This window comes from Diceros bicornis, chromosome 17 (assembly GCF_020826845.1).
Source record: "Diceros bicornis minor isolate mBicDic1 chromosome 17, mDicBic1.mat.cur, whole genome shotgun sequence".
Taxonomy (NCBI): Eukaryota; Metazoa; Chordata; class Mammalia; order Perissodactyla; family Rhinocerotidae; genus Diceros; species Diceros bicornis.
The window spans coordinates 4,583,069-4,597,244 of NC_080756.1; the positions used below are offsets into that span (position 1 = coordinate 4,583,069).

At 41.4% G+C, this 14,176-nt stretch overlaps 1 protein-coding gene across 3 annotated transcripts in view; it reads right to left on the reverse strand.

The window, feature by feature from the left end:
* IRAK3 (interleukin 1 receptor associated kinase 3) overlaps nucleotides 1-14,176 on the reverse strand; it is a 61,707-nt gene that overhangs the window by 19,939 nt on the left and 27,592 nt on the right. For all 3 annotated transcript variants that reach the window (XM_058557701.1, XM_058557699.1, XM_058557702.1), the window contains 3 exons: nucleotides 10,605-10,669; nucleotides 5,322-5,436; nucleotides 4,410-4,528 (listed from right to left, as the gene is read on the reverse strand). In XM_058557701.1, coding sequence (XP_058413684.1) covers nucleotides 4,410-4,528; nucleotides 5,322-5,436; nucleotides 10,605-10,669 — 299 coding nt within the window. The remainder of the gene's footprint in view (nucleotides 1-4,409; nucleotides 4,529-5,321; nucleotides 5,437-10,604; nucleotides 10,670-14,176) is intronic.

Here is a 14,176-nt window from a genome sequence, read left to right on the forward strand (position 1 = left end):
TTATTTTTGCTGAGGAAGATTGGCTCTGAGCTAACATCTGTGCCAATCTTCCTCTATTTTGTATGTGGGTCACCGCCACAGCGTGGCCACTGATGAGTGGTGTAGGTCTGCACCCGGGAACTGAACCCGGGCTGCTGAAGCAGAGTGCACCAAACTTAACCACTAGGCCACAGGGCTGGCCCCAGAATGTCCTTTTTTGAGCCAATTATCAGGACTGTGCACTAAAATGACATCTCTCCTAGAAGCTGCCTTTCCTTATAAAGAATTAGAAAATTAATGTGACAAAGGCAGAAAAAGGGATTTCAGACCTTCCTAAAAGCACTAGGCTGTTCATAGAGGGACCACGAATCAGGGAGGCCCACGTTTACAGCAAAGTGAAAGATTCATTTAAAAGAGATTTGGGAGGGTAATCTAGGTCAGCCAATTTACGTTTGGCCAAGACTGCTGGGGACTGAATGTCATTACCATCTGACAGATGTTCAGTGCCCTGAATGAAGTGAGTTGGTCTCTTTCCAGTTTCTAGAGCAGGTGTGCACATCACCAAAAGAGAGGAAGAAAACCTGCTGTTAGTGTCGGCACTCATCAACACCTTTGCTGTGGGCTCAGCAGAAAGGCCGAGAGTTCAGTGGCTGTGGAAGGGGCTCATTTGCTCTGGAACAGATGGGGACACACTGATGAGCCCTTGTGAAACACAATTCTCAAATAAGTGCCCACAGCCTCAGAACTCCACACCCTGACACAGGCCTAGGGGGGCGTAGTCAATACATGGTTATGTTTGAACCTCGAACCCATTGGAAAACCCAGAGAGGCAACAATCATCAGCAGCCCCTTCACCAACTAAAAAAATAAAATATGTTGCTAGCTGCATTTTCAGTTTATATCCTGCCTCTTCCATGAAATTCTCTGTTTCTGATCCGATCTCTTTGGTACTCTGTTTTTATATTACTCCTTGGGCAGTCTGTCCAGCAGTGTTATTTAAATGATTTTATAGTTCAGCACATCCAGACAAGAACCTGAGATACTGGCCTGGAAGAAATGGCCCCCTTTTAAACTGTGAGACCACCTAAGAGACTCCAGAACCTTTCTGTTCCAACCTATACCCTAGAGAAGCCTCAGAGTCCCTCACAAGAGCCCAGCTTATCAACCCCAGGTCCTTAGCCTAGTTAGCATTCGAGGCTCCATCCAACCCCCTACATACCACATTCCTCACTCCTCTCCAGTCTTATCTTCCTTATTCTCCAACCTCATCCTTTCCTCTCCAATCAACCCATTTGTCTTGCTTTCATTACACACTTGGCAATTCTTTACTCTGCTCCCTTGAACAAATTATTGCCTCCACCAGGAATATTCTCTTCCCTTCTTTCAACACATCCACTGCCATCACCCATCTCCTCAGAGCCTTGGCTTAAAACTACCTCATTAGAACAAGACTTCTCAGACCAACGTCACATTGGGCATATTTAGTGCTGTACCATTTATTTTCTGTGTTTGCATTCTCTCTCTGATCACCAAGTTGAACCTTCAAGGTCAAGACTGAGGTCGTCAAGGTCTTCCCACTGTGGTCTCATACAATGCTCTGCACACAACAGATCTCCCCAAAATATTTGTGAACTAAAATGAATGTGATTTTCAAAACGTTCAATAAACGTGTTAACACAGAAGTGATTTTTATTAAAATAGAGCTTAGTTTGTGGATCCACTTTTCAAACACAATGAATTGATGACGAAGGTAAGTGCTGTGGACTGAATGTTTGTGTCTCTCCAGATTCATATGTTGAAATCCTAACCCCCAGTGTGTTAGGAGATGGGGCCTTTGGGAGGTGATTAGGTCATGGGGGCTCCTCATATGCATGGAATTAGTGCCCCTATAATGAGGCTCCAGAGCGCTCCCTTGCCCCTTCCACCATGTGAGGACACAGAGAAGAGACGGCTGTCTGTGAACCAGAAAGTGGGCGTTCACAACTCAGAACCGGCCAGTGCCATGATCGTGGGCTTCTCAGCCTCCAGAAGTGTGAGAAATAAACGTGTGTTCTTTATGAGCCACTCGGTTTACAGTGTTTTTTTTACAGAAGCCTGAACGGACTAAGAGTAAAAGAGTGATGAGTAAGAAGACTGATTGACCGTCACATCTCTCAGCCTCTGCCAGTGGCCCTCCTGCTACTCCTGAGCAAGTGTAACAGCAGCTCCCAGCTGAGGAGGGAGACCTCAGCACCATCTACACACTCTGTCCTTTAACCCTAAGAGATAGAAGCTACTATTCTCTTATTAGCATTTTGCAGAGGGAAAAACAGAGCCTGAGAGAAGTTAAGCAATTTGCTCAGAATCGCATTTTAAGAGGCAAGTCGGCTTCTTAAATCAGATCTCTCTGATTTAAACAATAGTGGACACTGAACTAAGAGGAAAGGATGAAAAGAGGGTGGCAGGAAAGTACACGAAAAGAAGAATCATTTGGTCCCATTTGGCAGAGCGCCGTGCAGTCAGATCTCTCCCTATAACTGGCGGCTGCCGTGGCGCAGCCTAGATCCTGCATTCAGCATCCAGGGTGGCACTCATTCTCCCGCCAGGGAGGCGTGGCTGCTGATGGCTCATAGCGGAGCCCCAAGCTGGGACCTGCCCTTGGGAGAAGGGAGCTGCCTCACCAGGTTACAGCCTCACTCAGGGTGGGTCAGACGCAGGGGTGCAAACACCTGAGGCCTCTATCACAGTATTCCAGCTCGGCTTCTCCAGCTGCCCACTCTGCCCTCCTCCTTCCCTCCTTCACTTTTGTTGTTCCTGAGAGTACTCTGAAAAATCTCCTGCAGGCACCTCTCTGCCTCTGAGCCTATTTCCTGGGAACCTGCCTGAAGTCACTACTGGAAAATGAGACAGCAGAACTCAGGGCCACAGTCTGCGCTCTAACTAAAACCAGGAGAGACGCAGCAGGAGCACAGGCACGTCTCTTCCCCCAGCGGGAGCCGTGGAAAACCTGGCGGCGCAGGCGGAGCTGGATCTGTACCCTCCCCAGCTGGTGGCCTTCCCTGTCCCCTTCTCCCATCAAGCAGCAGAACCTCGACACTCTCTCCCTTCTCACCCCTCAAGCTCCGCTTCCAGGAAAGGACCTGATGAACTCAGTCACACCAAAGGAAAACCAATAACATTAATGTATTAATGCTTAATTAACGTGTTAACAACTAATCCTTGGCTTATTAAAAATAAGCTCATACTCACTTTTAGTTTAAACCAAAGGAGGAATACGTACAGCAAAATTCCAGGTATTGATTCATTTATTTACTCAGTGAAAACATTTATTTGAGCACCTACTGTGCTGAGCCGGTTGTGAGCTGTGCGGAAGGAGGAATGTTTTAGGTTGGGGGTGGCCCCCTCAGCCCTTTGGAACTGACCCCAGTGGTTCATTCCACCGACCCCTGAGACCTTCACTGTCCGTCTTTGTCCTGGGTCCCACGGGGTGCACCAATTTTATGCTGATTCTACGGGGCCACCGGCAGTTGGTGAATTACCACACTGCACAGGAGCAGACAGCTGTGGGTCGTTCTCCCCACTCCCCCAGGACTAAGTCAAACTGTAGAGTCTTCTTATGTGGAGTTCATTTCACCAGAAAAACAAAGTAAGTAATCAGTCCCTCTTCTGCTCAACTTAAAAGTACACTAAAAGCTTTTGTCAAGACCCTAGGAGATGGTTCAGAAGAGGCAGCAGCCTTTTAAATTCAGCGTTCCCTGCTATTCAGCCGAGCTGTCTTGACCTGCTTTTGGACAGGTTCAAGATGAAAGGCACAGAGGGAAAATTCACCAGGCGGGGTTTGCCACAGTTATGTACTCTCTGTCTGAAAGATTATGTCTACTGAGCAAGAAGAAAGATGGAAGATGTTGCTTCTGATTTTCTCATGTCTTAAAAACGAACACTGGAGTTGCTGCTCAGCTGCACAGAGGAATATACAAAGCTCTGAGGCAGCGGGCTCCCTCAGTGGAATCAGTGAGACACTGGAGCCTCAAGGACAAAGAATTTTAATTGCCGTTTACTACTGTTAGCTTGCTAGAAATCCCTGTATAAGTCACTTAGCCGTTCCTTAAACCTTAGTTGAAAAGAAAAAAGTGAGATGAATATAGACTCAGCTCACAGTTTGGGATCAGGTGTAATTAATAAAATACACAAAACTATCTATCCTACATTGTTCATTAATAATTCCCAAAGATAATATAAACTCCCCTTTGGCAATATAAATGTAGCTTTTTAAATTTGGTAGACATGTTTTCATTAATAAAAAGGCAAGATTTTAAATACATAGATGAGAATTCTTAACACGCGCACATACGTACCGGGGAAACTATAGACAGAAAATAATGTGAAATATGACTCACCCGTGATGAAGAAAAGGGCTTTCAGGTGTGACCTACAGCTCTGGGCTAATTTACCTGGATATGCTGCCACAGATGACCGAGCACGGTTCGACATTGTGCAAGTACTGGATGGCTTTGCATGTTCCTATTAAGATACTGATTCGAACGTGCCAAGAGAGTGGGGCCGTGTTACCCTAAAAAGACAGAGTAGTTGGTTTGGTTTCACTTTCTGAGTAAAAACCATAGAAGTATGCTAAAACAGAAGCAGACGGTGAGGGGCGGAGGGTGAATCAACATTTTGGTTTGCCATAACCTATTTTTAACTCAAGACAGTTTTCCTCTACTACTGATGACCCTTCCAGGCCTCTTAATAGCCAATGGAAATACTCAATAATTTTAATATTAGCTTAATTGAAATATGGCTAGTAATGTAACTATGTTTAAAGGTTCATTAAATAAGATTTTAAAATTATATGTGGCATAACAGTTCAGATAATTGAGAATAATCTGTTTTTCCTCTAATCTTAACCGAAAATTAATCTATTTGGAAATCATTTTTACACTTATCTTTCAAAAACATCTTGGGAGGAATCATGGCATTTACTCAACCTCCTTGTCTGTAAGGAGTCTGTATCACCTTTATACCTATCCTTTGTACTGAATGGTACTCTGTGTAAAGTTATGCAAATCAAAATTATCTGAGAAATCAGGGTAGTTGATGCGAGCACATTTGAAAAATAGCATCAATAAGGAGTAAGGACCAGCAAATCTTCTGGCCACCATGTTGCACAACAGACAATAACTCAGATATTTACGCAGCCTTCTAAGAGTGAGAAATTAATTCATGGAGAAGTCCTCTGCTTTCTTGGGAAACCCATTGTTGGCTCTCCGCTCATGTGAACACAGGTTGGCCTTCGGCTCTCTCAGAAAGTTGCAGCAGCTCCCGCGAGGGTCAGAGTAGCAGGCAGAGTAATAGATAGGACTTACTACACACTGTAGTCTGTCAAAAAGGGATCCGTTTCTCATAAATGGATAAACCAGGCAGAACTTCTCACCCTCTGTGAAATATGCAGCCAACTCCAGAATATTTGGATGATGAAACCTCAAAACAGAAGATTTTTAAATCCATCAAATTGTTTATTCAAATAGGAAATGAATGACACTCTGGTTGAGGGTGGTAAGGTGGGATGGGGAACAGGTCTAAAGCAGAACATAAATTTGACCAAGGGAGGGGTCATTTCACCAGATACATGATACAGATCTGCTTTCCAAATTGGTCTAAAGCGTTCTGACAAATATGAGGCACTCTGATCGATTATGATCATGCAAATATAAATGAAATATCCAAATGTAAGACAGAAAATTTAAGAAAGTAGAGCGTTCTTAAGATTTGGGGTGTTGGGAATTTTACAACACATAGACAACAAGATTTGATATTAATTTATTTTTATCCATGTGAAACCCAATGTAACTTATTTATTAAATAAATAAAGATAATGCAACAGAAATGGCCCATTTCACTGCTTTAGGTATGCATGTGTAAAGGCACCAGAAGAGAGTATGGAAGACTGTCTTCATTCATCCGTTTACTGAGCACCACGTGTCAGGTGCTGTACGAGGCACCAGTCACACAGCTAAGAGATCTCCAATGTCTTCATAAAGCTTGGATGGTTGTCTAAAATCCATGCGGCCAGTAAAGCTGGATGTTAACAAACACACCACTGATTTTAAATCACAGAATTCTATGTCAGTGTAGTATACATTTTTCAAGTTCCTTTCCTTAAAAACTCTATTTCTTGAAAGCATGCATTATCACTGTGAAAACCAATGGAACCCAGGTAACAATTATGAAATATAAAACAGGTGAAATTCACACATACTATGAACTCAGTTCAATTCAACAATTATTTATTGAATGCCTGCTATGTCCTAGACATGCTTGGGGATACTAAAAATAAATAAAGCTCTTTTTTTTTTAAAGGTTCTATTGATAAAGGCCTATTATTTGTTTCTTCAGCAGCAAAATTTTCTTATAAAACACACACCACACACATACTCATATATCTATGGCTCCCATATATACATGTATATAAGCCTTCTGATTCTTTTTATTCCTCCTTCCACATACACACACACACACACACAAACACATAGAGAGACTTTCATTTCTAAATATGTCAAAAACTTCTTTGACACAAGATCCCTACACCTGTTATGATTCAGACCATATCTATATGATGAAAAGCCATGGGCTGACAAGAAGTGGAAGCAACCTAAATGTCCCTCGACTGATGATTGGATCAAGAAGATGTGGTATATATATACAATGGAATACTACTCAGCCATAAAAAAAGACAAAATCGTCCCATTTGCAGGAACATTGATGGGCCTGGAGGGTATTATGTTAAGTGAAATAAGCCAGAAAGAGAAAGACAAACACTGCATGATCTCACTCATATGTGGAATATAAACCAACACATGGACAGAGAAAACTGTATTGTGGTTACCAGGGGCAATGGGGGTAGGGGGTGGGCACAGGGGTGAAGGGAGACATATATATGGTGATAGACAAACAAAAATATACAACCCCAAATTTCACAATGTTATAAACTATTAAAAAAAAAAAAAAAAAAAGCAATGGGCTGAAAAGGAATTGAGCTCGTGTATTTGGCTGCTTAAAGAGCTAATCTAGGGGTCGGCCCTGTGACTTAGCGGTTAAGTGCGTGCGCTCCACTACTGGCAGCCCGGGTTTGGATCCCGGGTGTGCACCGATGCACCGCTTCTCCGGCCATGCTGAGGCAGCGTCCCACATACAGCAACTAGAAGGATGTGCAACTATGACATACAACTATCTACTGGGGCTTTGGGGAAGAAAAGGAGGAGGATTGGCAATAGATGTTAGCTCAGAGCCGGTCTTCCTCAGCAAAAAGAGGAGGATTGGCATGGATGTTAGCTCAGGGCTGATCTTCCTCACAAAAAAAAAAAAAAAAGAGCTAATCTATTGCACTAGCTGGTTGATTCTCCTGCAACTTAAAATATTTCAAAGAAAGGGGAAATCTTTTGGAAAGCAGTGGATAGCAGGCCTCATATAGACACAGCCATAGCCTGGGGCTCTGCTCTCCTGCTCACAGAGCAGAATGACCATTTGCTTATTTTAAAATATGACCAATCAAGCAGAAAATGAGTCTATGGGCCCATCCTTTTGCTACAAATTTTTAAGTCAATGGGATTTTAGATTATGTAGATCTGAAGGTCAGCGGATCTGATACCTTTTAAAATCAATTCAACACGTACTTCTGAATGCCTACACAGATAAAACAAGATGCAAGGCACCATGATGTGGGAGAGCAGACAGGTTTGAACAACAGACAAATCTGGGTTTGAATCTCAGGTCTTCTTTTCATCAGCTGTGTGAACTTGGGCAACTTATTTAATCTCTATGATCTGAATCGTATCCCCCCAAATTCGTATGTTAAAGCCCTATCCCCAAGGTGACGGCATTTGGAGATGAGGACTTTGGGAAATAATTAGGATTAGATGAGGTCATGAGGGTGGGGCCCTCAGGATGGGATTAGTGCCCTTATAAGAAGAAACACCAGAAGTTTGCTCCCTCTCTCCATCATGCAAAGACACAACAAGAAGGCAGTCATCTGCAAGCCAGGAAGAGATCCCTCACCAGGAATCAAATCTGCCTTGATCTTGGACTTCTCAGCCTCCAGAACTGTGAGAAAATAAATTTCTGTTGTTAAGCCACCCAGTTTATGGAAGCAGATAAAACACCTACTTCCCGAGATTCTTATGAAAATTAAACGAAAGGTTGAACCTTTAGCCAAGTGCCAGGGCCTCAAAAATTATTAGCTCCCTTCCCTTCCCTTGATGAAGGAGGGAAAAAAGGAATCAGAAGCCACTGTCTAAGGAGTTGACAATTCTGTTAAAGGCACAGGGATTAAGCAGTTCCCTTAACGTTAAATTTAAAAAACTCATCCTCAGGTCTCAGTTTAGATGTTAGTTTTCCCAAAAAGCCTACTCTGCCAGCCTTCCCCCAAGTTACCATTTCCTCCTCCTTCAGGCTCTGTACTTGCTCATCTTATTACTTAGTCTACTGAACTTGCCTATTTACTTATGTATTTCTCTCCTAATCCCACTCCAGTGTGTTCTACAAGGAGAAGGCTGCATCTGACTTACTCATTAGTAAATGTCTGAGAAGAGGGAGATTGAAGGTGATTTAGGAAGTAAGTTGGACCTTGTAAAAAAGGTAGGATCTGCCTCAGTATCCTCATCTGCAAAATGGGGATAACCACAGTACTTGCTTCATAGAATTGTTGTGAAGGTTAAAGAATTACTGTATGTGAAGTGCTTGGTGTACGGCCTAAAACTAAATAAACATTAGCAATATAAATAATAATGATGGCATACCAGGAATACAGTCATAGAGGCATTAACGCTTTCTAAATTAATATATAAATACCTCACCAGAATAAATCCAAATGGATCAGATATATAAATGTACAAAATGAAATCATAAAAGTACTTGGGAAAAAATGGCAGAATTATTTTATAACCTGTCAGTGGGGAAGGCCTTTTAAACTATGATATAAAACGCAGAATCAATAAAAGAAAATATAGATTAAATTCAATTACATGAAAACCATTTCCACATGGCAAAAACTAGAATAAGCAAAGACAAATGACAATCTGGTAAAAAATTATTTGTATCTTGTAACATAAAAATAGGGCTAATTTTCTCTAATATATAAAATGTTCCTATAAACCATTAAGAAAAATACCAACAGCCTCATAAAAAAATAGGCAAAGGATATTATCAGATATTTCATAGAAAAGGAAATATATCTCCTAATATGTGAAAAGATTCATTCATAATAGAAAAAGAAATTTAAACTATCCCGAGAAAACATTTCCACTTAGCAGATTGGCAAAAATGAAACATTAAGAATAAATGCTATCTTGACAAGAATATGGGGAACCAGGCAGTCTCCTATATGACTGGTATAGTGTAAATTGGTACTATAGCTTCTATTGGAGGACAATTTGTTAACATGTAATGCACATAAACATTTGACTCTATAATTTTATTCATGGGAATTTATCTTAGATGTACTCAAACAGGTACAAAATAACGTATATGTAAGGTTTTCTTGTTGCAGCATTATTGTTTAATAATAAAAAATTAGAACAAATCTAAAAATCCATCAATAAGAGAAAATTTGACTAAATCACAATACAGCACACAATGGAATACTAAAATAAGAAAGTGAACAATGTATTTACACTACCTCTTGTTTGAGAAGAGGAAAATAAGAAAACAAAACACATGTAGGCTTACGCATAGAATATCTCTGGAAAGATATACAAGACACTGATGACTCTCTTGTCTTTGGGGAAATCAGCAGGGTGGTTGCATGATAATAGTGGTCGAAAATCTTTTCTTGGTTTATCCTTTTGTACTTTTGGAATTTTGAAATGTTTTTTTTATTTTTATTTTATTTTTTTGGTGGGAGCCAAAATGCAAATAAATAACGCTTAAATATAAAAACCCTATTACAATCTTGGTATAGTTTTTTGTTGACTAAATGATATATCTTAAGTTTTTATGATTTTTCTGGTCCTGGGTATAAAAGGAGAAGGATTTAGTATAATGCCTCCCCCACTCCCCCTTAACATATTGGTTTAGAAAACATCTGAAAAGAACATTTTCTCTTCATAAAGGGTGATGAGTGAACTCTATAGGGTTAGGGGCCCTCCATGAAGGCAGGCTGCACAGCTGCAGATATGAATATATATGAAAATGAGGTCATTCTAGTTTGTCTCCAAGGACTTGCAGGCGCATGAATGAATTCCCAGAAAATAATATGCACATCAAAAGCACTTGATTTCTTTCTCCAAAACTCTCTTCCTGAACAGGGTTATACTGATGAAACAGTTTCTTGACTGGAATGTCTCTCAGGAAGGGGGAAAAGGTAAAATATATACAATTCTAATGTTCTAAGAATTACTTTACATTCAGCTGTGTTAGTCACCCATGATTTAAGCCACTTCCTTGTGACAGTTTATTGTAAAGATATGTTCAAGTGAATTATGTAAATAGTCTATTTTAAAATGTGTTCTAAGGAATATACCAAGGCAGATGTCAAAAATTTACCCAATGTTCTAACATCCAAGCCACAGCTATTACATGCCAAGCTCTGTGCTACAGAATCAAAGACAAAAACCAGGCATAAAGGGAGAAAATGTCAGAGAAAATATACTCACAGCAGTAAAACTTCAAGCTCAGATAAAAAACTCTTCCATTGTTTCTTACACTGCATTTTTTTCTCCTAAATATCACATAGAAACACAAGAAAAAAAATAAGGAAAGGATCTCTATTTCTGGGATTCTTAACTCAGGGTCTATAGTCTCCCTGAAATTAGATGAACTTTTTGGTGTAAATGCAAATGAACATTTTTCTGGGGAGAGGAACCTTAGCTTTAACCAGATTTTCCAATATCCATTAACCCCCAGCAATCAGAACCGCTGCTCTTCAGCTACGCTGTCAGGGATCATTGCTATAGTTCGTTACTAGAACTACTGCTCCTGAATTAAAAGTTTTTCATGTAACGTACCACGTTGCCATATTTTATATTCAAACTTTCGTCATATTTTGCATACGTATACATAAATTCAAAAATATTGTATGTATCCAAAGAACATCCCATGACAGTTAGAAAGCCCCCACTCGATCTCACAAAGAATCCAGTTTGTAATCGCTGCGTTCTGGTTAGAAGTGATTTCACTAACTTGGCAATTATGACGTGGGCCATTTGGTTATGTCGGTTCAAGTTTACCTTTGTATTAATTTTGAAAAGATGGGCTTACTAAGCAAATGAAAAATATAACTCCTTACTTCAAAGAGACTTCAGAAGCTAGCCCAGTGCCTGATACATGAATATTTACTGAATAAATTACAGAATTCCATAACATTGTACTGAGCACCCACTCTGTGCCTGGCACTGTTCTCGATAGCTTCATATGCCTTAGGCCATTGCCGGCCTCTGAACCTCAGGTTCCTAACTTCCACCATGAAAGAGTTAAATTAAGTGTGCACCTAGGTCCCATGGGCCGTAAGGCTCTCTATCATTTGCAAATTGCTGGACAGGGCAGAGTTTTTAGAGCTCTCTGTCCTCAGGAAGAAAGGGAGAGAAATCCAACAAGAATTCTGGAAGCTATTTTCCAAGTTAATCCAGGAAGTCAGAAACAATAAACTAGGCTAACAAATCATTTTCAAGGACCACTTTACGAGAATTTATATTTTAAAAAATCACTGTCCTGGGAGCCAAGTGGATTGGGTTTCAGGCCCATCTCCAACACTCGCAATTTGTGACTTTTTGTCACTTAACCTCCCTGAGGTCAGTTTTCTTAATCTGAAAAACGAAGGGTTAGTTTTTGTGTTCGTGCTAGCCTAGCACTCTTGCTGCTCAAAGTGTGGTCTGTGCACGAGGAACATCAGCTTCACTGGGAGCTGGTGGGAAATGCTGACTCTCAGGTCCCTGCCCAAACGTGCTGAATCAGAATCCGCACGGTAAGATCTCCAGGCGATGTGGACGCTCCAATCTAACACACCAGGACATTCCCTCTGAGAAAGGTTATTGAAGTTAATGACCCAGTGTTACAAAACTGCACTTCTTGTAGGAAATGCTCTGTGGCTACAGCTTCATTAAATCATCTCATCTTTCCTCAAAAGTGCGTGCGTGCGTGCGCGTGTGTGTAGCACCTTATACAGTCTCTACGTCTTTAGTACCTGCTGTCTTTTGACTAATAGTGATTAGCAAGTAAATTCATGAAAAGGACAAATGTGCTTTACTCCATTCATCCAGCAAACATTTATTGAGCAACGACAATGGGCCAGGCCCTGTAATAAGGCTCTGGGATACAAAGATAAACAGGAGCTCTGTAAAGAAAACCATCTCGTCCATCGGGAGAGGCGGATGGAGAAATCAGTAGGTACTATGAGATAATGCTATGATGCTCTGGCTACACTTAGGAGGGTCACCAAAACCATTCTGGAGAGGTTGGAAGCAATCAGGGAAATGATCATTGTCTTTGGGACAGGAAGGGAAGCAGATCTAGAGGCAAAGACATCCCATTTGGAAGCCAGATTCCTGGAAAGAAAACTCCCAGAAGAGAGTGCGAGCTGCAGAGAGAAGAGGAAAGTGGATGGATGGAGCCTTTGGGGAGGTGGCCCTAGGCTGGACCTTAAGAGAAGGTACAAATGAAGCCAGGAGCACACTGGCTTCAGTGAGGCCTCCTCCAGAGTAACTACATTCTTTTTGTTGAATGGTTTTACCAGCAGATTGTTTCGTGTCTTTATTGGACCATTCATCTTCTCAGGAATCTTGAGATGCCTGTATAGAATTAGTGGGGCAAAATGCAATTTGGGGAAATAGAGAAATCAGGTTAATAATTTTTTTTTTAAAAAAAGGCCCTGTAATCCAAGCTGCAAAAGAGGAATCACCTTAGAGTCCTCCTTCTCCTCTGTTTCCCAGCCCTATCTAACAGATCACTAGATTTGAGCCATTTCATGTCATCTTTTAGGCACACCTTCTCCTCACCACCTCCACTACTCCTGCCCTGGCTTATGGCAGTTGTTATCAACACTGGCTACACATTTGAACCACCTGGGGAGCTTTTTAAAAATACGGATGCCTGCTACCCCACCACTACTCTGACCTAACCAGATGCTACCAGTCTCATTGTTTAGAAGCTGCTTGGTGATTCTAATATTAGAGTTGAGGACATTGGTTTAAGCCCTATCCATGTCTTAGTTTACACATCTGAAATACCCCACTACCAGCTCTTTGTGCCTCTAGTATAGTACTTTCCATCTTTTCTCCAATACTCCTGCATCTTACAGTCCATCATCTAATCTGTAACCAAAGTTGTATTTCAAAAACACAAAGCTAGTCCTTTCACTGTCCTACTTAGAAACCATCCAGGGACTTAACCTATCTTTCCAGGATCATCTTTTGCCACTACATTCCCACCCCCCACACTAAACTCTACTCCACCGAACGATCTGTTATTCATGAGTAAGACACATGCGTTCATGCATGCACCTCTAGGCCTTTGCACCTGCTATTTCTTCCAGAAGTACTTCCCTCCCTCGCTGCCTGCCAAAATTCTACTTATCCTTCACAATCCAGCTGAAAGTCACTTCCTTTCACCCACTTTTCCATTTGTTTATTGCAGAAACATTTATTGAGGGTTACTCTGTGCCAGGAACTCTTCTGAGTGCTGGATGTACCCCTCCCCTGGCTACCTTTTATGTGCTCCTGTGACCTTTTGGACAAATTTCTGCTAAAGTTATTCTCACACCGCAGTTTAATCTTTCTTTAGCTGCCTGTTTCCCCTGTAAGACGGTGAGCTTCTTGAGGACAGAACTATGCCTTACTGGTCTTTGCATGCTCTGTACTTGGTCCACAGAAAGAGTTTAGTAAATGTTTATTGATTGTTGACTAACAACGAAGGACACGATGAGCAGCTCTTTTGGGTGTATATGTGCGTCCCTATCTCTTTCTGACTCCTGAGTTTGGTCCATACCCTTTCTGCTTTGCTGGCTGCAGTCACTCATCTGTCTCCTAACCTCTTACTCTGATCTGCTCCAACTTTCCCATCCTCCTGAACTGTGATAGAGACAATGTATGAAGTAGCACCAAATTGTGAAGCTGCCTGGGGAGGACACTGCCCATCCTAAAAAACCACGAAAACTAGAGCAGACCATCATAAGCTGACCATCTTAAGCGAAGTCCCAAAGGTCCTACAAGGCTTTTCAGAAAAGTCTTTCCCA